This window comes from Dreissena polymorpha, chromosome 2 (genome assembly GCF_020536995.1).
Source record: "Dreissena polymorpha isolate Duluth1 chromosome 2, UMN_Dpol_1.0, whole genome shotgun sequence".
Taxonomy (NCBI): domain Eukaryota; kingdom Metazoa; phylum Mollusca; class Bivalvia; order Myida; family Dreissenidae; genus Dreissena; species Dreissena polymorpha.
In genome coordinates, this window is record NC_068356.1 from 143,439,293 (window position 1) to 143,463,421 (window position 24,129).

At 33.4% G+C, this 24,129-nt stretch overlaps 2 protein-coding genes across 5 annotated transcripts in view; both read left to right on the top strand.

Moving 5' to 3' along the window:
• Nucleotides 1-978: 978 nt before the first annotated feature.
• The window catches only part of LOC127869298 (serine protease inhibitor dipetalogastin-like), a 212,111-nt gene continuing 188,960 nt past the window's right edge, over nucleotides 979-24,129 (top strand). The window contains exons 1-10 of one of the 4 annotated variants that reach the window (XM_052411746.1): nucleotides 979-1,108; nucleotides 2,771-2,822; nucleotides 3,466-3,556; nucleotides 3,868-3,981; nucleotides 4,406-4,528; nucleotides 5,248-5,370; nucleotides 6,611-6,724; nucleotides 7,344-7,463; nucleotides 7,908-8,030; nucleotides 9,312-9,407. In XM_052411746.1, coding sequence (XP_052267706.1) covers nucleotides 2,777-2,822; nucleotides 3,466-3,556; nucleotides 3,868-3,981; nucleotides 4,406-4,528; nucleotides 5,248-5,370; nucleotides 6,611-6,724; nucleotides 7,344-7,463; nucleotides 7,908-8,030; nucleotides 9,312-9,351 — 894 coding nt within the window. In that variant the 5' untranslated portion in view covers nucleotides 979-1,108; nucleotides 2,771-2,776 and the 3' untranslated portion in view covers nucleotides 9,352-9,407. Of the gene's footprint in view, nucleotides 1,109-2,770; nucleotides 2,823-3,465; nucleotides 3,557-3,867; nucleotides 3,982-4,405; nucleotides 4,529-5,247; nucleotides 5,371-6,610; nucleotides 6,725-7,343; nucleotides 7,464-7,907; nucleotides 8,031-9,311; nucleotides 9,408-24,129 lie in introns of those variants that run through there. The other 3 variants (XM_052411749.1, XM_052411747.1, XM_052411748.1) reach the window with 3 other exon arrangements.
• Nucleotides 20,431-23,962, top strand: LOC127869303 (uncharacterized). Its single transcript, XM_052411753.1, has 6 exons — nucleotides 20,431-20,534; nucleotides 20,937-21,011; nucleotides 21,337-21,441; nucleotides 21,533-21,583; nucleotides 22,123-22,276; nucleotides 22,851-23,962. Exons 2-6 carry the CDS (start codon nucleotides 20,943-20,945, stop codon nucleotides 23,045-23,047), a joined length of 576 nt encoding a protein of 191 aa, XP_052267713.1. The 5' UTR covers nucleotides 20,431-20,534; nucleotides 20,937-20,942; the 3' UTR covers nucleotides 23,048-23,962.

Genomic DNA, 24,129 nt, shown 5'->3' on the forward strand with positions numbered 1-24,129 from the left:
ACACCGTAACCATCTCTGACTTGCTTTTTGAAGGTGAAACGGAAGGTATGAGATCGCCTTGGATGTCTAAGAGTTGTTTTACGAAGGCCGTAAATTGCCTCAGGAACTAAATGAACCGTTTTTATTCGCAAATAGGAAGGCGACAACTTCTGTCATCATGCTCAGTGTGGTATGGAGAACTTACGAGGAACAAATTCAAGCCGCAGAAGTTTAGCTATAATAACCACGTCAATGGATCTTGATGTATGTGTATGGTTATGATATTGATTATGTAGAAAGACAGCCAAAGAACAACATATCGAAAGCCTAATGGCGCAATGTAAATCAAGGAAACGCGAAGAGTAATGAAAGGGCTTTGCTACGACAAACACAGCAGGTATTACGCGACTGGTAGTCTTTTTTGTAAAACACTTTTAAAGTGCTGATTTATGAGTATGCGGCATTGAGAATTCACATAGATGTCAGTTTCAAATTCAAATTTCAATGTTTGGTAGAATCTCAAAAAGGTTTTACCTGTAACACTTTTAGCAAACATTCAGCTACAAAGCTACACCTCACTTAATGATACAATCATTTATAGAATAAGCTCAAAACGGATGATATCTAAACAAATATTCACCCTGCTTATTGAAATATATACTGTTGCTTTTGTTTTGCAACTTTTAAATACTTAGTTCAAAAAGGTGCTTTGAACAATCAGGTCATGAAATATTTACAGCTTCAATATGTTACTGACATTGAAAAATGTACCATGGTTTCATAACACTTATTAAATAATGATTAATAACACCCTAAAGTAAAATAACGTTTGAAGTGGAATCCAAACAGACAACGTCCGTTCGACAAACGCTTGAGGAGGACGGTAATTGATGGCCGTTGTGTGTTTTCCTTGACTCAATAACCTTGGAAAGTGGAATAAACAGTATGATGGAATCCAGAATCTATTAAAAGTATAATGAATATGTCTGTCGCAGATTTGTTTGACAGTCAGCTAATGTGTCAAAAGGAACAAAACAACACATGCTACCAAACTGAATCAAAAAAAAGGATATATAATGGACGATGAAATTGTTGATTTCATAATCAGTGGAGGAATCACACTGAACGAGTAAGTTTATTTGTATGATAAACTTTTTTTCTCAGTGTAGCTAACTTTATGTATCTATTATAGCATGATAAAGTAAGACACATATTTTAACGATATTCGTGCAATGAATAATTTATTTATGTTGTCTAATGTAAATATTTTTTGATTCACTCCGAGATGAAATGTATAAACAAACGTTCAACTAACAGGCATACCGTGAACCGTGGTCATTTTGGGATTGTTCATATTAACGTTAAAGCGTGATTATACGATTTTTATATGTGTTAAATTGTAATATATTTAATATTAAAATAAAATATGTTACGATAACACAAAATAGGCAAGACAAATGATACATTAAATACGAATTTCATAAAATGCAGCAAAGACAAATTAGCGCCCCGAGCCGATTGTGACGAACATATTTTCCTACAATAACCGAAGCATTCGTCTTTTTATTAGGACCAGAGGTAGTGTTCGTGTGTCGTATGAATATATATGGTTGCAGGAATGCAAAATGAACCGTTAAACTAAATTTAGACTCACATCGTACATGCATGATGTACATGCTGGCGAATTCGACTGTACAGCCTTTTTCGATATAGAATTAGATATCTGGCTTATTTCGCATTTTTCGAGTTATGTTCTTCTGAACTTTTATTTTTTGTATATTGAAAAATATATATAAGTTTTTTATTTTCTTTTATATAAATTCATTAATATTTGACAAAATCGTATAATCTCGCTTTAAAACATTCATAGTAGCATTTTGTTTAAAGGGAACTTATCGACCTTGACTTCCAAGCAGTACTGTGGGTTTTATACTCAACTTTGCAAACTGTAAGCATGGATATGCCAACGTAACAGTTTCATATGATAAATGAAAGTGGTAACCCAAGATGGTCGTACATCATGTAAAATTAGCATCGATCCTTTATCGACTCCGTAAACTAATATTCGTTAACGCTGCTAATGGTATGTGCAGGTATTCTATTTTCACGGATTTAAAGGGGACGATGCACCGCAATACAATACTGTGTGCACTATTTACACTTCCACATAAGTTGGGTCCCGTTGCCGTAGTAATTTACATATATTATATCTTTATAAATCATAGATTTATAAGTGAAATAAATACAATTAAACATTGTATCGTGATTATATTAATTTGTTGTGAGGAAGTTACTTTATTTAGAACAACGTTACTGATTCGCTTTTTATTTATGGATAATTTACACTATTGTTTATTTTATAAGAACAGATTAAAGCTGAGATACGAAAACACACATACATGACTTACCATTGAAACAAACTAAATACTTACATGAAATTACCGTGTATTAGCACTTTATAAGTATGCAATAAGCTTATATAATTAAAAAAAGAACTAACAATCTAGTCCCTTCCTGAACATAACACCTCGCGTAATATGTAATTACAATATAACAAGAGCACAATCGAATCAGCTATTAACTGAGGAAATCGCTGCTTAGTATAATGCAAACATGTGTAATGTAGCGAAACAAATTATTTGAACTAATATGACTGACCGATGTCACACTTAGTTTGTAACAGAGCAACATGAAGCTTTTAATAGAAATAATTACAATAAATAACAAGTATTGAAAAAAAATATATGCCAACGCTACGATTGTGTCATCTGTCATATACAATTCGTTTCAGAACATTATGAATTCTCTGTTAGCACTGCTTGTGGCCACCGTTGCCGTAATAGGTAAGTGTGTTTTTATATTTAAGTTCGTACACTAGTTAATAATTAATTTTTTTACGATTAAACATTCTGGATTTATCTTAACATTGTCAACAATGAATCTTAACTTCCGAAGTGTATTCATATAGTTATTGTCATAAAGCACTTGAACACAGTATGTAAATAATACAACTCCAGAAATGTCATAATGAAAAAAAGAATGTTCACGTTTGGTTGACTTTATATTAGATAAGTTACCAATTTCTTAGACATTTAAAGTCAACAGACAAAGGGAACGCGATATCCAGTCTAGCCGAATATTGCCACTTCCGATTTACCGTACTTGTTTAGCTAAAATAACTATTTTTGTGACTCTTAATTTTCGGACATATGGGTTTTCGTCAATGACTAATGGCTCTACATTTTTTGTTTGAAATCATCACCGGCCAAGTTGGTTTAAAGTAACTGGATTTTTTTAATAATATATAAATAGGTTTTTCTTTAAGAGAATCAAGAATGTGATTCAGTTCATAAACAGTATAACTTTGAGGAAACAAGGAGGACAATATTTAAATTTGAAAAAGTGATTGGCTTGAAAAAATGCAACACCTTTTCTATCGTAATAAAGCGTAAATAAGCAAATAGGAAAATCAATTTCAATCGCCAGGCGCAGACGCGTGTCACTGCACAAAGGAATGGGACCCTGTATGCGGCCGTGATGGTATAACGTATGGAAACATGTGCGAATTGAGATGCGCGTAAGCACACATGAATTACTTATAGTTTTGTATTGTTATTCGTTTGCTGTTTTCATTTAGATGTTTGCTGAGGAAGAAGGTTATTGATCATATAGATACATTTAAAATGATTTAATACACGACGCTATATCATAAACCATTATATTGTTTTTGAATAATTATGCTGTTTGACATCCAAACATAAGTATATACAAACATAATTTCAAAAACAGTTAAATCCAGAAACAAGATATATATATTATTCTTGTATATTATGTGTAATCGCGAATGCTGAAGTTAACATGCACATGTTTGTCTTTGTTTTTTTTTAGCGGCGTTCGTCGTCAATCCCGCGGGGAATGCCCGTGCGTGTGCGGCGCAAATTTCGACCCTGTATGTGGCGAAGATGCCGTCACGTATGGCAACGAGTGCATTATGAACTGCATGTATGTTACATCAAGCGGCAATAGCTAATCATCTTTATTCTACATATTTTCGTTCAAGCCTAATGATTGTTTTCGTCTAATTGAAAGCTTGAAAGCAAGTTTTAAAAATGGATATGCACACTGTTATTTTGAACATGTTTACACATATTAAAACTCGTTTTGAATCGCTCTTTAATAAAATTTGTATTGGCTGATGACATTAACTGATAACTTCTATATATTCATAAAATTACGGGAAAAATTGGCAAAATACATATTTCAGAAAAAAGGCATATCGCCTGTCACGTGGCCGGGACGGGATTTTACCTATTATTCCTGTATTGATGGACAAATATTTGCTTTTAACGGTGTTAGCCTATCCCAACTCTTATATAGTAACTTTCATATGATTGAATCCTAAACTCCTTTTTCAATCTTCAACCAGGCGAGTTAACCTTAAATCGCGGGGAGAATGCCCAAAGACAGACTGTCGGTGTCCGAAAATTATGGCCCCTGTATGCGGTAAAGATGGCTTGACGTACGACAACGCATGTCTTATGAGATGCAAGTATGTACCTTTAGTTTTGTTAAATCTTTCCTTAAATTAAGCTCTGTATTGCTCTCGTAGAAATATATACACTGAGTATTATTTGTGCTATGTTTCCACGATGAATTGTACGATGTTGCATGTTGATCTTTTCCGTTCAATAGCAATTGAGAGATTTTGAGGTGACATGTTCCATTAAAGCTGCAATACTCGCATTTGCGATGTAAAACCATCTAAGTTGAAAAGAAAGCATGCTGCAACAGCAATGTTTTTTTATAACCATATTTTTTATGGTTTTAATCGATTGATAATGTTTTCCCGAACGCCAAAATTTGAACTTGCACTTAAAGTACAGACACACTTATATTGGTAACTAATAATTGCTAAACATATGAGATAGCGATACTACAGAAAGGATTATCACGTTCCCGAAATCTGATAATCATCGAAGCTTTTGATTAAAATGGACTTTATTTATAGGAAAGCATTATAAAAACCGTGTTCAATCTATAATTTATTTACAACGACATGTAGTTTCAATATATATTACAAGTTTAATTGCCGACTGGTTCGATATCCGCTGCAAACCGTATCCTGATTCAAAGTTAATGAAATGTTTATTCAAGGATTTGCGTTGTTCGTTTTCTTGTAAAGTAGTATATAACTTTTCTTACGTTTCTTATTTCATTTCTAGTAGAGTATACTAGTATGCATTCAAGTATTTGAACATTGCTTCTAAGCGGCGTTCGACGTCATTCCCGCGGGGAATGCCCAGAGGAAGGTTGCCCGTGCCCAGCGAATATTGACCCTGTCTGCGGCGAAGATGGCACCACTTACGACAACGAGTGCCTTATGAGATGCAAGTAAGTGACCTCAGTAATAATATGTTTTTAATGCATTTGAATTGACTAACGAAATCGATACGTAACTAAAAGATAAAATATATTAATGGTAAATTAATAAATAAAAACATTTAAGTAAGTAAATGGTGTTATTATGAAGACATGTAAAAATAAAAGAACATATGCATACGTGTAATTGAATGAAATGATAAAGATTCAACTAATCTATGAAATAAAAAATAAACTATGAAACATATCGATTAATAAAAACGTCTACCACACCAACAAATTTCTACCAGACCATTAATGAAAGATTGCAAAATTAAATAAATCTAAGTTTCAAGTGGTCTAAGTGCTAAACTTTTACTCCAAGGGTCAGTGGTGTGAGCCAAGTTGAAGATTATTTGTTTCCATTCTTTAATTGTAGTCTTGTTTTTACCGGAGCTATTTAATTCAAACGTTAACATTTATTGATTTAAAGCAATTTATGACAAACTTAAAAACATGTAAAAATCTGTGAAAAAGTCCACTTAAACTCAATTTATACATAACATTAGACGATGAAGAGTCGTATTTTTTGTATACGCTGTTTTGAATCATAAGATGTTTTGATAATCATGATGCCTTGGTGAATGACCTTATATTTAAGGTTTAATTTGATGGCATTATCATAATTTAAACGCGATCTTGCGTAAATAGACGTCGGATATTAATAACCCTTGGTACTGCCTTTATAGAAATAGTACATTCGAAAATACTATTTGAACATGCCGACCGGAATAAAGCTTGCCACACCCGGAATATTAAAAAGATCTTCTACAAATGTCTGCTTAGGTGTTCATAACATTGATATGTGTTGCTTTGTTTGAAATCTTATTCCTCTTATCAGACGGTGGTTATCCAATTCGCTTTTAATCGCTAAAACTGACCAATTTTAAAGTTTTAAGTGCAAATGCTTAAAATTATTCTACTAATTACCCGGTTGTTAATTAGCCGAACACTCTTTCCCATTGACACGTATCGGTTTACACGCGTAACGTTCAAATACAGATGACATCACTGAACGACGCTTTTGTTGAATGAATGGAATTGGCAGTGTAACCGGAGATATTGCTATCCATCGCGTTACAGATAATGTGGCTGCATATCGAACTGATAGTGTCCGGATTAACTTCACAGCGCTCTTCCTAGCGGATCCTTCCGGGAGGTATATACGGGTACATATAAGAACACTTATGATAAAGATTCCCTTTCCTAACAGGGGAGTCAGCCTACAATCGCGAGGAGAGTGCCCGTGCGCATGCCCCCTTAACATTGACTATGTCTGCGGCGATGATGGCGTCACGTACGATAACGAGTGTCTCATGACATGCAAGTAAGTAACGTCATTTACACTGGTAAGAAGAAATGGTGTTAAATGCATGTGATTAAAGTGTCGTCCCAAATGAGCCTTAGCAGTCCGCACAGGCTAATCAGGGACGACAATAATCGCTTTTACTGAATGTTTCGTTTCAAGGAAGTATTTTTTACGAAAATCAACTGAAGGCGGAAAGTTTCGACCCTGATTAGCCTGTGCAGACTACATATGTTAATCTGGGACAATAATATACGAACATGCATTAAACAGCCTTTTCGCATAGCGAGGATCATATTATCATTTCATTTGTCATTTAACAGTCTTTAAGTAATTTCTCGGTTATCCGTTAGCATATATACTTTTTAAAGGCAAAAGAAGCCAAGCTAAGCGGTTAACACTTATTGCATACTGATAGCATGAACTGACAACTGCCCAACTAGACTTATGGGTAGGTGAAGAATAGTCGGAAGAATAATGTCATGTTTCACTGTTGACGCTAGGTGGCCGGCCTCGCATTCGAGCTGATGTTGGCCGGATTTGAAGCCAAGCGCTCTAACCGCTTAACAATCCGACTAACTTGAAATCCTTATGATAGGGTTTATTCGTTCTTGAACTTTATTAATAATATTCGCTTTAGGGGAGTTCACCTACAATCACGTGGCGAATGCCCGAAGGTGTGCGCTTGTAACCTGAATCTTGATCCTGTATGCGGCAACGATGGCGTTACGTACGATAACCAGTGTGTCATGGAATGCGCGTAAGTGACGTCATGGGCAACAAAGTGGCCTTTATATGATGTTTGTGTGTTTTAAATAAAAAATATCAAAATGTTCACCAAAATTAAAAGTCGATTGTGTAGATATATAAAAGGAATACTTCCAATGTCTGTTCGCTGCGTATTGCTTAATAGAATCACTTATTGTGACGATATTTATTGAATGAGTAAGAGCTTTAAGATATTATGTTTATATTTATATACATAATGTAGCCATAGGTCTGAACGTTATGTCACAGTGTCAATTACCATAGACATACATTTATCAAACACGACTTTTAATTTTATCGGAGGGATTGAGTCGTAACATTTAGCAGTTTGTCTGCGTTTCCATAGTACTATTTAATTATGTATGGTGAAGATACACGTGTCTTTAATTAAAAGTATAATTTTCGATCAGACGAGTCTTATTTTATCTTTGAACAGGGGAGTCAGCCAAAGATCACGTGGGCAATGTCCCAAGACAGATTGCCGATGTACCAAGATAATGGACCCCATATGCGGCAGTGACGGTTTGATTTACGACAACCCATGTCTAATGAGATGCAAGTAAGTCACATTATATTCAAAGCTTTAATCTTGCTATATATATGTTACTCGTAACATTCTTATTTTATATGGATTGGCGTAACATTACATGTGCGATGATTCGACTCTTTTTACGATGACACGCGTCTACAAAAAGATGCGATTTGATAAAGTATTTGCTGTTTGTAAATAATATTAGTTTGTTAAAAAACCTCTTTCTAGACCATATTCAAAAACAAACATTTATAAAACATACATGTACTTTCCTAATACTGTTGAGTTGTTTTTAAACGGTGCACATACATGCTTATCCATATGCAGTCGATTCCTCGCAATAAGAATATTACCGCATATTATAAACAGTTTTTTTTCCAGTTTATGTAGCTGAACGTGTTATTTTTTTATTTAAAGTATTTTAATAGTAATGGAACATCAGTAATCGGTCAGTATATATCGTTAGAGTATCAAACAAAGATACTTTTAAAATTATTATAATTCTGACAATTGCAACCCACTCTCTATATGTGTGACTTTAATACGTTTGTAATGGTAAAACATAAAATAAATGTAGGGCAGTCTTCAACGTGTTGACATAAATTTGCGATATCAATATTTATACGGCTGTCATCCGCGGTTTGGTGTAAGTCAATAACAAGACATAAGAGTATATGTGTTTAAAATAATAATTCGTGATTTGTTGGTGCTCATATTAAATTTGACAGCTTGAATAAAACCAGCCGAGTCAACATACGTATGAGCCCGCTATGTAAAAAGAGGGTTAAATGCAAGTGCGTTAAGTGTCGTCCCAGATTCCCATGTGAAGTCCGCACAGGCTAATCAGGGACGACACTGTCCGGTCTTCCTTAAAACGAAAAATGCAATAAAAGCGGACTGCACAGGCTGATCTGGGACTACACTTTACGCACATGCATCAAACAACCTTTTCACAGAGCGCGGCCCATATATCGTTCTGTGTCGCTTCCATTATTTGATAGTTATAGTTGTTAAGTAGCAAGAGTTGCAAGAAGCTTAGTTGGCATCGCATGTGTATGTACACATATTGTATAATAGTTCTAGGATTTCAGAATGAAATAATTCACTGTTATTTACAAGTGAAATACAAGAATATTAACCGCCAACGCCATCCCTGATAAACGAGGGGTAGCTGGCTTGTCACCCAATTCTTCCAAGATCTATTCGTAATGGTGTCAATTGTTTATTGTTACGCATGTTTATGTGAAATAAAGGCATATAATCTTCAAAAAGTTTAATTATAATTTTCACAACCTCTTTTAATTTCAGCGGTGCACGAAGATCCCACCTCTGTCTCAACCTCTCGTGATGTTCTGATGTTGCAGAAATTCCTCGAGTACACTATGATCCTGAATCCTAATAAACGCAGCAGAATAACGTGTTTATTGTTTTGATTTTCAATTACTCATTCGACTGTCAGTAAGAAAAGCAGTTCGAATTTTATAAAAACTGACAAAAAAACAACCTTTTATCCTAGCGTCTCACTGATGATAATTATATCATACTCGGCAAACGTTTGAAATTTTGTCCCAAGATGCGTTCTCATAATACAATTAAGTTTGCCGAAGAAACATTTAAATACAGTAGGCGTTTAAGACTTATTTTTTTCGATGACTTAAATAGACCTGATACCCAGTCTACTATTATTAATAATGATGAAGACTTTCAACGGCCATTCTTCAATAAACGCAAATCTACGTTTACATCTTTCGCCGGTAGAGACATGTATCTTTACTTTTATATAACAGCTATCACAGAAGAAATATAACAGTTCGCTAGTAACAAACGACAGTATAGTAATATTACTAAGGAGGAACTAGCTTCACTTCGAAAACTGTCCCAAGATGATAGCATTGTTATCAAGAAAGCCGACAAATCTAACACTAGTGACTATAAACAAAATAGATTATAAAAATGAAGTTTTACGTCAACTAAACAAAGAAATGCATTACGAAAAACTACCCAGCGACCCATCAGAAAATGTACAAAATTGTATCATCATTTGCATTGCTGATATAGAAAAATCACATGGCAGCAATGTAAACGAATTTGATGCGTTACCACTGGATATAAAGTCTCCATTTTTCTAATTGTTACCAATGATTCACAAAGAAACAAATGAAAATCTTCCGCTGAAATACCCTGGTCGTCCAATAGTGTCAGCATGTAATTCACCTACGGAGAATATTTCGAAATATATAGACTCTATTCTCAAACCATATATGTTTGAATTGCCATCTTTCATCAAAGATACAACGGACTTCATAAAAAGCTCAAAAATAAGACAATCAATAGTAAAGAAACCTACCTCGTCACGCTAGACGTGTCATCGCTTTACACGAACATTCCACACGACGATGGATCAAGGCTTGTGCGGAGTACATAATAGCAGCATTAATAGCAACATAGTTTCTAAATTGCTACGGCCTGTACTTGAAAATAACTATTTTCAATTTGATGATGAATTCTACTTACAAATCAAAGTACTGACAGTACTGGTGTGACGATGCTTTTGAAGAGGATAGATATAAAAGCATCAATTTAAGTAGATCTAAATCATCACACTTGTATATGAGGGTACGAACAATAAATTTTGGTACGAACATTTTGGGTACGAAAAAATGATTCCTAAAAAAATTGTTTACGAAAAAAAATTAAAGTACGAACAAAAAAAGGGTACGAAAAAAAATATGAAAAAAATTTTGGTACGACACAAATTTGGGAACGAAACAAAAATTTGGTACAAAAATAAAAGGGTCGTTTGGTAACCGTTGGGAATTTCCTACACAGTAATGTGCTGGACCGTGATATTCCGCCCCGCATGGTCTATAAATTTATACTCACAATATACTTGATAATTTTAATTTAAAAAAAGGTTACCTTGAATCTTCTTCAAATGGGTATTTAATCTGTTTCAATGCATTAAATACTCGAAACTTCTATGTAACATGCTTTTATTTTCGATTTTTATATTTTTATTTATTTGTCCTCAATTAAAAAAGAGATTTTAAACATTTCTTTTGAATAAATCTGAAGTAAAAGCGGCTCATGAGACAAGTTAGATAGGCTGTTAAGAAAACTTGTACGTCGAAGTACAAATATATACTTCCAAGTGTATTTCATTTTGTACGTGAAATACATATTGTATGTCAAAGTACATTTCTCTTGTTGGCTTTCGACACAAATGGTACGCCATACACATTTCGTAAGCGGTAATGCGGTCCTACCTATGCACGTCAAAATGTAAGCGAAATATGTAAACAAAGTGGTAGCCTGTCGGGAATGTTTGAATTAATTAAAAAAATCATGTATTGATGTAAGTTTATCGAATAAATGTACAGAAATTAAATTTTATAAGCAATGGCGATATTTTTCTCAGCCTCATAATTGTTAATAGTTTTGATATCACAAAATGAAAGTGAAAGTAGAACTGTCAAAAATGACAACCTGTCAATGTGTTGTTTTTGCTAGCACGAGAGGGCGATTACACTCAATGTGTTCACATTTTTTACCATAGGCTTTGCAAATGATCTCTATAGTATGAGAGGCTTTGTTATGATTTATAGCTATCATGTAACTGCATGATTGTGTATATGTTAACAATACACAAAGCATAAATAATGATGTAAATATACTAGATGAGCTTATAATAATCATAACTATAGCCAGGTCAATTAAGTACATAAAATACATTTTTTTTGCATTCAACCATTGAATAAAATGAACTGTTTTGCATATAAGTTGCCATATTGATAGGTGTTTCTTAGGTGATCAACAGGAGATGACCAAGGTGCCAGAGAAAAGGGATAAACATTTGAGATCTGGTCAGGGCTTCATGTAAAAGTGGTCAAATGATATACATTTTATATCTGGCCAGTGCTCAAGAGAAAATGTGTACATTTCAGAACATTTTACCATTTAAATATGTTTAAATATCACTTGAATAAGGCTCTTTATACATCTATCATGAACACTTGTACTTTATTTGTTTAACATTAAAAAAAATATTATTTCACAAATTTAATCTACCAATGTGTACAGATAATACTAACATATATTTGACTGTATTGAATGAAGGAACTAGCTAAAATATCCATTAGAAAAAAATATCAGGGGTTGAAATATTTATTGCCTGAAGCTCTGATGCTGGAGCTATGTTTATATATCTTTAAATACACTGATTAAAAAAGTAAAAAAAATAAACAATCCCGGAAATCGATACATCCCGGATTACCAGCCCTGAATACTCGCGCGCGCCTCCAAAATGGTACTAAAGAAAAACACAGGGGCATATATGTTTGTATAGGTCCCTGAACAAGGGGAAACGATTTTATCGAATATATTTGAAGATTAAATAGTCTCTGTTATCGATCTGATAATCAAATAAGAGTTCGTGGTTTTTTAAAGATAAGTCATTAAGTAATTCGTAGAAATAAGGTTTGTCTGCATTCATTTAAGAGTACTAAAACTCAGCATGAACAGGGACCTATTTGTAAAGGTCTCTGGCAAGAATAAGGTCTTAATTGTCATTTAACATGTTATTTAAAGGCGACACGTGATATGTTATCTTAAATTACGGTATATACACATGTGCAGACATGTGGTGTCACGGACATACCCATAAACGCTTAATGTTAATCCACACTTGGGACATCGCCTCCCATTCATTCGCTTTTTTATAGTTGATGTGTTTTTTTCAAGACCGTAAAGCGGGTATATACGATTTTGTCAAATATTTATGAATTTATATAAACTGTGTAAAAAAACTTATTATATATATATATATATATATATATATATATATATATATATATATATATATTTTAATATGAGTTAAAATAAAAGTTAAGAAGAACATGTGTCGCACAATGCGAAATAAGCCAGATATTTAATTCTGAAATTGAAAACGGCTGTACAGCCGAATTCGCCAGCATGTATACCATACATGTACGATGTGCATCTAAACTTACGAGGGGTGTTCCAGAAGTTAGTGGATTTTCGCTATAACTTTCATTTGGTAACATAAATGGACAAACACATAGCATGTTAAGAATATTTCGTCCTTTCCAAATCTACTCTCCAAATATCATGGAAATACATAAAACAATAAATATATATCAGAGATTTAAACATGTGCACAATGCGCACACCGACGCACGTGTAACGTTTCTGTTCAACGTCAATGACGTTATGAAGTTAACAACTGTCAAATCTTTTCCACATAATCACCTCCAACGCGAATGCACTTCATGTGCCGGGAAATCCACTTGTCAAAAGTGTCTCTATACCAGTCAGCGTCAAAAAGCGACACGATTCGCTTTGCTGCAACTGTAAGTTCCTGTTTACTTGCAAAGCGAATACCGCGCAACTGTGATTTAACTTCCAGGAAGACGCGGAAGTCCATAGGGGCCAAATCCGGGCTGTAAGGAGGACTTAGGCGCTGTAACGTGAAATTTGCCGTAAATTCTGTTTATCAACGACATTTAAACCAAATTTAAATTCGCGTAACGCTCATACTTATAATAAAATACACGCGTGCGCCGCATGTCGTTACTGAGGTCTCTATGGCAACGCGTTTCAAACGCGCTTTATGGAATTCATGCATTTTTCTCTTATATATTAAGTCCGTGATAATTGGTTTGTATAATATGTAAATTTCATTGACTTTTACCAGCAAACTTATAAGTTATAGCGAAAATCCACGAACTTCTGGAACACCCCTCGTAGTTTAACGGTTTATAATACAAAGACGAATGCTTCGATTATTGTAGGAAAATATGTACGTCACTATCGGCTCGGGGCGCTAATTTGTCTTTGCTGCATTTTATGAAATTCGGCTTTAATGCATAATATTTCTTGCCTATTTTGTGTTATTGTAACTTATTTTTTATTAATATATTACAATTAAACACATATAAAAAATCGTATATACCCGCTTTAATCTTACTGAAATTAATCACCCGTTTTAAACGAAGCAAAATCACGTATTTGTTCGTGTTTTTATTTTTTAATCATTAATTTAGACTTTATTATGAATTAAATAAAGACCCAAGTTTGGGAAATCTGCAGAAAACAATTGGAACTATTCAAGATATTCAAGGCTCCATATTTTTCATGTTGAACATGTTTATCGTGAATATAGATGTTATTAAATTTTTAAGAAATAATACAGGCTTAAACAAAGGCAGCTATCTAACTTTCAATAATTGTTTCTACCTCGGTCCGAGATCTTTCAAAGTTTCGCTAATTAATATTTTAAGCACTATTTACGCTAAGATCACAACGTTTTCTTCAGACTTAAAATATTTCTTTAAACTTTATAATTTTCATTGAATAATTTTATTCCATAAATAAATCATTAAATTGTATAAAAAGGCATTACTGAAAGGTATGCTTAAAAAAGCAAACTTGGCATTAAACATTACGTGTTGTCACTGATATTGTTGCAGAGACACATATTTTATAAATCTATTGTGTATATTTCTTATTTAACTTATATTGATTAACGACGTTTAACAAATCCACACTTGGTTTCATGTTTAAATTGTTTTCAATCCTACTGTGCGAAGTCATCAAGTACTGTTTATTGAAATAAAGCGGGTGTACACTATAATTGCGCTGTAATCTGCCAAATTCTTCTGTACCGTTTACAGTAGCGGGTCACGTGATAGCCAATATGGCGGCAGTCAATTTATCGATCATTCTTGGATTGTCTATACAATGATACAACAGAGGGTAAATCATCCCCTCTAAACAACATGATACATAATTATTTATAATATTTTTGGATCTGGATCTGGATTGGTACACAGCAGGACCTTTAGGTGTGCGCGCTGCGGGAGAGAGATGGGAGTGAATTACATTTTGGATTTAATTTAATCACTGAAATTCATCACTGAAGTAACAGAATGATGTCATTTGATATAGATGTACATGATTGTATCAAGCAACATAATTAAATAATTATCAGTACAAAGTACTGTCATGATTTCATAATCATTGAATAAATTCAGTAAAGTTTATAACATTCATATGCATTAATTTTTTAAATATTATCAATATAAGTATACTAGATGCAAACACATTTGGAATAATACAATTTGATATACTGTATATAATGTAACTACACATCCAAGCAGTCCATCAAACAATTGCAACAGAACCACTTGGTGTGCCGATGCACCAGCAGACAAGTCAAATGCCTTCTGAGTTAGTGCATTTTACTATTTATAACATCTACATAAGTTACAGGTTACATGTTTACATTTGTATGTGTTTGAAAAAATGTATAATCTTTAATGACATCATCTGACCATGCATGTCCTAGATTTCAGAATAAAGGCCCTGTTCTGACACATTGGTAACATTAATGTTAAACTGTTGTAGCAGTCTTCTGAAATTAATTTTTATTGAACTATGTAATGAAATCTAAATCGGGCACTGATTTATCTTGTTTTAAAACAGTCATAGATCAGTTGTGGCCTCTCGGTAATGACCCATTTTTGCTTACTTGTCACAACCTTAAAACTTTCTACACACACTATAATAGCAAATCTGGAATTAAGTGGTCTTCAATGGTTCATTTACACTTTAGCTCTGTCACAAGAGTGCTGGTAAAGTCAAGTCACATATTTCAATCTAGGCCATGTCAAACTCAAAGTGTCAAAGACAAATGAAAGATGCGTTCATTAATTATTGTCTCTTTGTTTACTACTGCTGTGAGTTTATATATAATATAACTGATGGCCATCATGTCATTGTGGGAGAAAATTCACATTATCTTAGTATGTCAGGTTTAGCAGCCTTTGAGATAACAAAGTTGGCTAGTTTTCAATGTCGATTCTGGGGATCAAACACGCAACTCAACCTTCTGCAATCAAAGACGACACTCTACCACTAGGCTTCTAGAAACATTCTGAAATGTTTCGATCTCTTGTCAGAGCAACCATACCAAACATATAATCAGTTATTGCCGATTCGGTATTATTGAGTCAGTTCATGAGAGATAATGGAAGATGCAACATCTCTCACTCCCCCAAGCATCGCCTTAAGCAGTATTCAATTTTCAACGAGAAAGTGCTGGAGTCATTGATCCCGAGGGACCAGAAAAAAAACACTTGATTAATGTTCGAAATAAAATCATTTGATTAATGACAATACTATTGTTTAAGCCAGGTCACAGGGAAAGGACAGTCTAATCAGTATTCATATAAACTATTTGTTATTGTCAGAAAACCGCTTTTAAGCAATCAGCTTTCAAGCGACTGCAGGCTGATCTAGATCCAAACTGGACACAACCGCCTTAATGACGCTTTTACTGTGACACAGTTCATTTTACTTTAAAATTATATCAAATACTTAAATAGAAAGAAGAAATAATACAAACCAGTAATTCGAATAAAGACTGTGAAATCAATGTTTTCAAGACGTCGAAGTCCTGCATTCACATAGAATTTATCTTTCGAATTCAATCCATAGTTGACATTAGCGGAGATTTAGTAAATAAATAACTCATTTATCCTAAATGACAGTTCCTAAATAGCCAAACAAGCCGGTGTATGCTGTAAGAAAGTTGTTACACAAGATTTAGCATTCTCTCATAGACGCGGCCATGTTGTATGTTGAGACACGAACGACAACTCTGCTGGAGAATGGTGGGTCGCATAAAAACGCGGACTAATCTTAAACGCGGACCAATATGAGGACGATAAAGAATAAATCATTATAATCTATAACGTCCGCAGTCTGGTCCGCTTTTTAGTTTCTGCCGGAGAATATTATCAATGCTAATCAGCGAGGTATCCCGATTAGAAAAATAGCTCTATCTCAATCGGACTGGCTCTGTCTTTTACAAAGACCGCCATTGTGAATAATTTTTGGATGGCATGTTAACTTAGACTCGCTGCTGAAAGCAGCATCGTCAAAAATGGGTACCGCTATGGGTAGTCCAATGGCGCCAGCATATGCCTTACTTTTTATGGGAAAACTGGAAAAAGACTTCCTTGAAATATGCGAGCATAAACCGACACTGTGGTTTCGATTTTTAGATGATATATTTATGATTTGGGACCACTCTTTAGAGAAACTTGAATGGTTTATTGAAACAGTAAATCGTTTTCACCCATTCATAAATTTTACGTATTCAGCTTCTAAGAAAATCGTGTTTTTTTTCTCGATGTGACTGTTTCTATTAATGACGATCAAACACTTCAAACAGATATACACATAAAAGAGACCAATAACCACCGATATCTTCATTATACGTCATGTCACCCTAAACAGTGTAAGGACGGGATACCATACAGTCAGGCGAAGCGATATAGACGTATTATATCGGATGACCACAGTTTCAAATCGTCACTTCAAGACCTCAAGCATTATTTCAAAGAGCGAGATTATCCGGAAAAAGTGATTAATTGTGCGTTTGAAAAAAATTCTACTACTAATACTTCTACTACTACTACTACTACTACTACTACTACTACTACTACTACTACTACTACTACTACTACTACTACTACTACTACTACTACTACTACTACTACTACTACTACTACTACTACTACTACTACTACTACTACTACTACTACTACTACTACTACTACTACTACTACTACTTCTACTACTACTACTACTACTACTACTACTATTACTACTGCTACTACTTCTCGGAATGAACATTTTTCTCTGATATACGCAAACTCTATAAACAATCATATCGTAACTTAGGGGAATGTAATGAGTACCCTGAATAGAATTATTCGATATCTTATATTTTGCACATTGTTTATTATGATTGTTTAAATGTTTGTTTAAGGACACAAGCGGCAGTTTAGTTTCACGCAAATATTTTTTACTGATTCACCGGTTGCGAAATAAGTGCAATATATTTCGGTTATTCGGATAAAAAAGAATGTAAACAATGAAAGAACGAAAGTACAATAACGCAAGGTATAAACAAATGGACAGTTTTTGTCCATGAAAATGAAATACCTTTGATATGCCCCTTTAAAGGGGCGTTCAACAGATAAAGCGTCGTATCGACGCGAAACGGTATTTTGTGAAACTAAGAGGATTGGTTATATAGTTAAAAAATTCATCCGCTCTCATTGTGAGCGTGGATGGTCGAGTGGTATAGGCGGTAGGCTTTTTACTCCAGGAACCTAGGTTCGAACCCTGTTGAGGGTTACTTTTTTACTTTTTTCAATTGTATTCTTGTTTTTTTACTGGAGAATTTAAGTTCAAATGTTTAAATTTATCAATTTAAAGAATTCTATTTTGAGTTAATTTTAAGTATTTAATAACAATCTTCAATACATGCCTTAATCTGTTTGACGGCCCCTTTTATATATTGTATACATCTTGTTTTCAGTTATTTACTGTATTATTATTCTTTTACTCATCTTGCTACAAATTATGTGTGTTTTCATTTACTTTTAAATCTACATTTTCATTGGTATACATCAATACATGTACAAGTATGTTTTTTGACCTGCACCATGTACATGGTTTTCATTGTGTTTTAATTTGCAGTTTAAAACCTTCCGTAAAACTGCATTTGTGAACAAACGACAACGGTGACCTATTGCTTTCTTTTTATATTTGTATTAAGTTATAATTCATTTAACATTTAGGGTAATTTGGAAAAAAATCTAGGTGCAGGAAGGCAATTAAAAATAAAAATGACTTTGATGAATTTTATTTATTTTCCTGTGAAAGTTTACAGTCTAATTAAATCAGTATTACATATTCTGTGATAAATAGAGGTTGTTTTCAACACTTTTTTCATTAATTTACTCTAGTTTTTATGTTATTACCTTATTGGTGAATTGTTTTTGTGCTAAAATATGCTTGTTGTTCAAGTGCGAATAAAAAATGAACAACAACGGTGACCCATGATTTTTATTTTATTTTTCTATCCACAACAGATGGTTCTACCTTAATACCAAAACTTATCAAATTCTAGGTGTAGCAAAATTTTCATTAAAACTGCCGCATACATCCTTAAATAAACAAAGAAATATACACTTATTGTACAGTTACCAACGCATATTAGTTAAAGACCGTTTACCGGATGCGTGCTTCAATGTTTTGCGATATTAAATTATCAGTTAGGTAATAATAAGCTTGAATTCCAAAAAAAGTTCACTTTATTTTTACGAGCACCAGTTTCTTAACGTTATTAATTAGATTGTGTCATAACTTAAGCTTCTTGGTTACTTAATCTACACCGGGGTATGTTTTGTTTAAAGCGCCGGCTATTATCAATTCAAATGAAACCAGACTTCCTCCCAAAACTATTTGAAAGCAGTAAAACTCGTATTTCATGCCACGTCTTGAATGACCGTCACTATCGTGCAGACTTTATCTTTAGCACAACACGGAGAAACAAAATGATGCGATAGTGTTTGGACTTCCTGTTTATATGATTCGTTAAAAAGGCAAGGCGTTATATTTAATTGCGGTGTGTCTGGTCTTTATATGTTACAACAGGACACAGATTATCTGTAATTTGAAGTCTTATTACCATAGACTTATTCGTTGACAAAAAAGAAACTCTTGGGGACATAAAGTATTCGACCAACAGCGTAAGAAATACATGTCACTTAAACAAAATAGACATGCGTTTTGTAAAACTATTGTTTCAAATAATAACTGTTTGTTTTTAATAATGACGTTGATAAAAGCGATAAAACATGGACGAATAACACACGTTGTTACAAGTTCAGAAGAAATTATATTAGAACAATCATTGAAATAAAGAAGGGCGTACATTGGTGAAATATGTTTTTTAGTATAGTTAAGATCGCTGGCGACAAAACAGTTCACCAAATGGACATAATTTGCGTTTTTCCAAAACATCGTAATCGCATAGAGAAAAAAGTGCGCAAGTACATGTAAAATATTTATTACAAACAGAACACAATACCAATAGCCTATATTATAGCAATAAAAATGGCCCTCCACCACCAAAACTAACCCACCACCACCACTAGCGATGACAGCAAAGCAAACACAATAGTAAATTATACGATTTTCTTTTTTCATGAACTTAATTTCGACGACATTGATCAGTGTGTCTATGAATACCGTTTTGTGTTTGTCTTCAAAATATGTGTCGTTAATATTTTACAACAGATATAATTATTATACAAATACGATAACAATAATCTGGTTGCTGGAAAAAATAATCTTAAGAAGTGTCATCTTATGTTTTTTACTGAATGAAGACGAACACCATGCACATGCGAGCAACGATAATCGTAACAATATCTTGTTTGACTGCGATTCCTATTAGAGCCTATGATAACAGTAATTTGTGTTCCTTCTTGAAAATGCATGATTACGGATGTTATCACCAACGTAATTTACTTCTTTAGTTCCATTGGTCAATCCATGCAAGCGTTAAGCTATAAAACATATCGCGCTGTAAATACGAAGCTTTATTTAACTCACAGCTTGGTGTTAGATATTGGAGGCTAAAGCAAAAAGGTACGTGCAGATTGTAAACACCATGTTCACTAAAACAATATAATTTTTATATATATTTTCGATTAAGTTGTATAAGTGTAGACTTCTATACTAATACGTTCACTATAATATACTATCTAGACAGTGTCATAACATAAAGGATCGCATGCTAGTTTACGGTTTCTTTCCTACGGATCAGCTTAAGTGTCATTGTCCTTATATTGCCATGGAAAAAGAGACATGGAATATTGCAAACAATATTTTATTATGAAATTGTATAAGTGTCTCGGCTATGTGAAAGTGTGATCGGCATGGGGCATATAACGATAATGTAAACTAACTGCAAACGTTTTAACACTTGATACATTTTTAAGCTTGTCAATTGAATGTGCTATATATTTATTGCTGTAACACGTGTTCAAGGTTGACATGGATCAAGTGTACACCATGCTGATTTTACTACTGATAAGTGCAACCGTACACTGTTTGCTCGGACAAGTACGTAGCCTTGATTTCAACTCAGAATATCAGATGCATGCAATACTCACATGATTTCTTAATAATTTGATACATAGAAATGTCATACCAACTCAATATTTTTCAGACTGATGATGTCATCATGAATACCTGTATACCTACATTTTTAGTTATGTTAATGGACTAGTACAAATGGTTGAATTAAATAACATAAAGAAATATGACAGTGTGTGAGAGAAAAAAACTTATCTTATTATTTAGGATGATAAAAAGCATAATCTTGTAACTGACTTACATTACACGCATATGTATTTTATAAAGTTTCAAACTACTTCTGTTTTGGTAGGATAAATTCAATGAAACAAGAACACATCAACCATATGGGGAGCAAATAAAAATATCCACGCAAGACGGAAAACTGGTGTCAACAGTGGATGTGTTTTTCAACGAGGTATATCTGCCCGCGATGTTAATTTCTCTGTGAATCATACACTCGCAATACGTTACCAATCACAAATACCTATTTTTATTTGTGATTACAGGGTTACCAAATTGAAAGACCGACAGACAGGAATAAGTGCTTAATAAGCAAGGTATTATTTTATTTAAAACAATTAAAATACTACTTCACTGTTTATGTTTGATTTATAGTTCCCTCTTACCAGCATTATTTTCCATAATTTAGTTTAAATGTATTAAGCATTTTAGAAACACATCTTATGTGATTTAAGATTACACTTATTTTGTTATCCAACAACTTTGCATTTAACTCTTTAATGTGTTGATCCAAACCTAAATCGTGATTATATTAAATGTCTTTTAATGTTTCGACGTGGACAGTATAGGCTTTTGATAAATTGTTTTTAAAATAATACTTGTGATAATTTTCTTTAAATTAAATAGTAAATTGCTAAAGCGGTACTGTTATTTTAAAATTAGTCATTTATAAGAATTTTTAAACGCACGTGTATCACGATATAAATTGACAATTGTTGATTTTGGTGTGATTATGTTCAATGACATAGAGTTTAATTATCAGTTAACTAGAGTTAGATTTGATCACGTTTGTTACACTCATGAACCTCATGAGATGAAACAAACACTATTTGCTTGTCATTTTTATTATATTAAGTTGACAGAAAATGGAACATGTTTCGACGAGGTATCTACATCAAGTCTCGACGCGATTCCTGATAATATAGCCGTCCTTTGTAAAGGAAGAGAAGTTGTTACTCTCGTGTCTGTCGATTGCCATAAAGACGACACTGTGCAGACGGATGCAACTGGTAAATGTAACATTAACTCTTTTAATGTCCGGTTGTGTTGTTTTTTTTTACTTAGGTATTTATTTAAATAGGAAACACATGTTATGTCTTGCCCTATTGTATGCATATAGAAATATTGACACATTTTCTCAAATATTGCTTTTTAATTAGAATTGTCATTGATTTAAGGTTTAATTATGTTTGTATTGCGTGATAAACTTGTTTGCATACCTATTGCAAGTAATGAGATTTGTTTCACATCGCCACGAAACAAGATATAACGAGCAGTGTCTTAAAGTGGTCCTTTCATGGCCGTAAACAACCTTTTGGCTTGGTAATACATAAACTAAATGGTTGTTTTGTTTTATATCAAACATTCTGTTCGACATTTAACAAAATTCATAATTGAAAGACATCGTATACAAATTACAGTTTACTATTGGCAAAAAAATTTGAGGTGCATATAATTTTAAATTATTTAAGTTTATTTTTATTTGTCTGAATGGTTTCTGAATACTTTATGTTGCCGTGCTGTCTTGTTTTTGTCATATTGTTTGATTTATGCACTGTAAGGCATGTATATAATATTTTTTAGAAAATACCGGCGTGACCAAACGACAGAAACGTTCGGCTCCATGGAGCTCCTGTAGTAGATATAAGAAGGTGTACCGAGAGAACTGCCGTCAATGGTGTTGCAGGCAGTTCATCTTTTGCTTCCAGTGGTGTCGCAGCTGTGAAACGGTATCTGATTGGGCTACAGAAACCATCGAGGGATATCACTACACCTTCTGAATGTGACTCTTTTTTCAATATACGTTCATTTACTTGCTTGATTGCATATATGTAGTGGACTATTTAGCTGCTTCTATGCCTTCTTAGTATACAGTTCTGAACAGGGGAAGAGAAATCAGCATATGTGCGTTTCTGTGTAATTGTAAATTTTTTTAAACAAACCAATATAATTTTAATTGCATGTATAAGCTTTTAAATTCAATAAAGTACTCAGAAATTATAACTTGCTTTATTCAAGAACGTGTTTCCTATGAGATGTTTGTTCCGAACAAAAACATACAATAAGAATGATCAAAAACTGTTAAAATGATTCCATTTGTATATTTGTATGTATTATACTCGTAATGTATTGATATATAATTTAAGTTTAAAGAAATAAATACAGCTTAGTGTACTGCACTGTTCATATGTAAATTATGTAAGCATTCATTTGTTCTCTTTACTACGACCGATTATATTGAAACCAATTATTGAAATATCCAACTCTGTTTGCTTAAAAGTTGTATTTACGTGTAATTACTTAATTTGACATTGTCTTTGCTAGCATGTTAGTCATATTGGCCTAAATGATTGCATTGAATATTAATGTCAACACAAACTATGTTTTGAAAATGTGTGTACAATACTAGTTTGCGCGTTGTTAAATATGTCATTTTATTTGTTTCAGTACGTTTTGATAGATGCTATGCACGATTTTGAATCATACTGTGCAACTGTACTTATGTATTTACGTATTTGTTGTGTTTGTTTGCTTTAATCGGTCACACTATATCACATTTCCGTTGCTTCGACGGTTCGTGCGATATATTTCTATTAGTCTATAGTGTAAGCATTGAGATCAAACTCCATTCGCATTTCATTGCTTGGTTTAAATCATTTTGTTTTGATATCAATAAATTAACCAGATTCTGTTGAGCAGGTGTTATTATTTTTTTTATTTATATGCATATAAGTAAGACACAATGTCATACATATAGCAGACACAATACCCCAAAAATCGCATGTATGTGTATTATACATGTTAAAGTACGTTAATCCTGATAATTTATGCGCTCACCATAGATATTTATTGCTTATCTAGC

What these genes read in the sequence shown, in the direction of transcription:
- LOC127869303 (XM_052411753.1), top strand. Translation starts at nt 20,943, where the DNA reads ATGGATCAAGTGTACACCATGCTGATTTTACTACTGATAAGTGCAACC. An exon ending in TACACTGTTTGCTCGGACAA is followed by an intron (nt 21,012 to 21,336) that starts GTACGTAGCCTT and finishes CTGTTTTGGTAG; the next exon opens with GATAAATTCAATGAAACAAG. An exon ending in TGTGCAGACGGATGCAACTG is followed by an intron (nt 22,277 to 22,850) that starts GTAAATGTAACA and finishes AATATTTTTTAG; the next exon opens with AAAATACCGGCGTGACCAAA.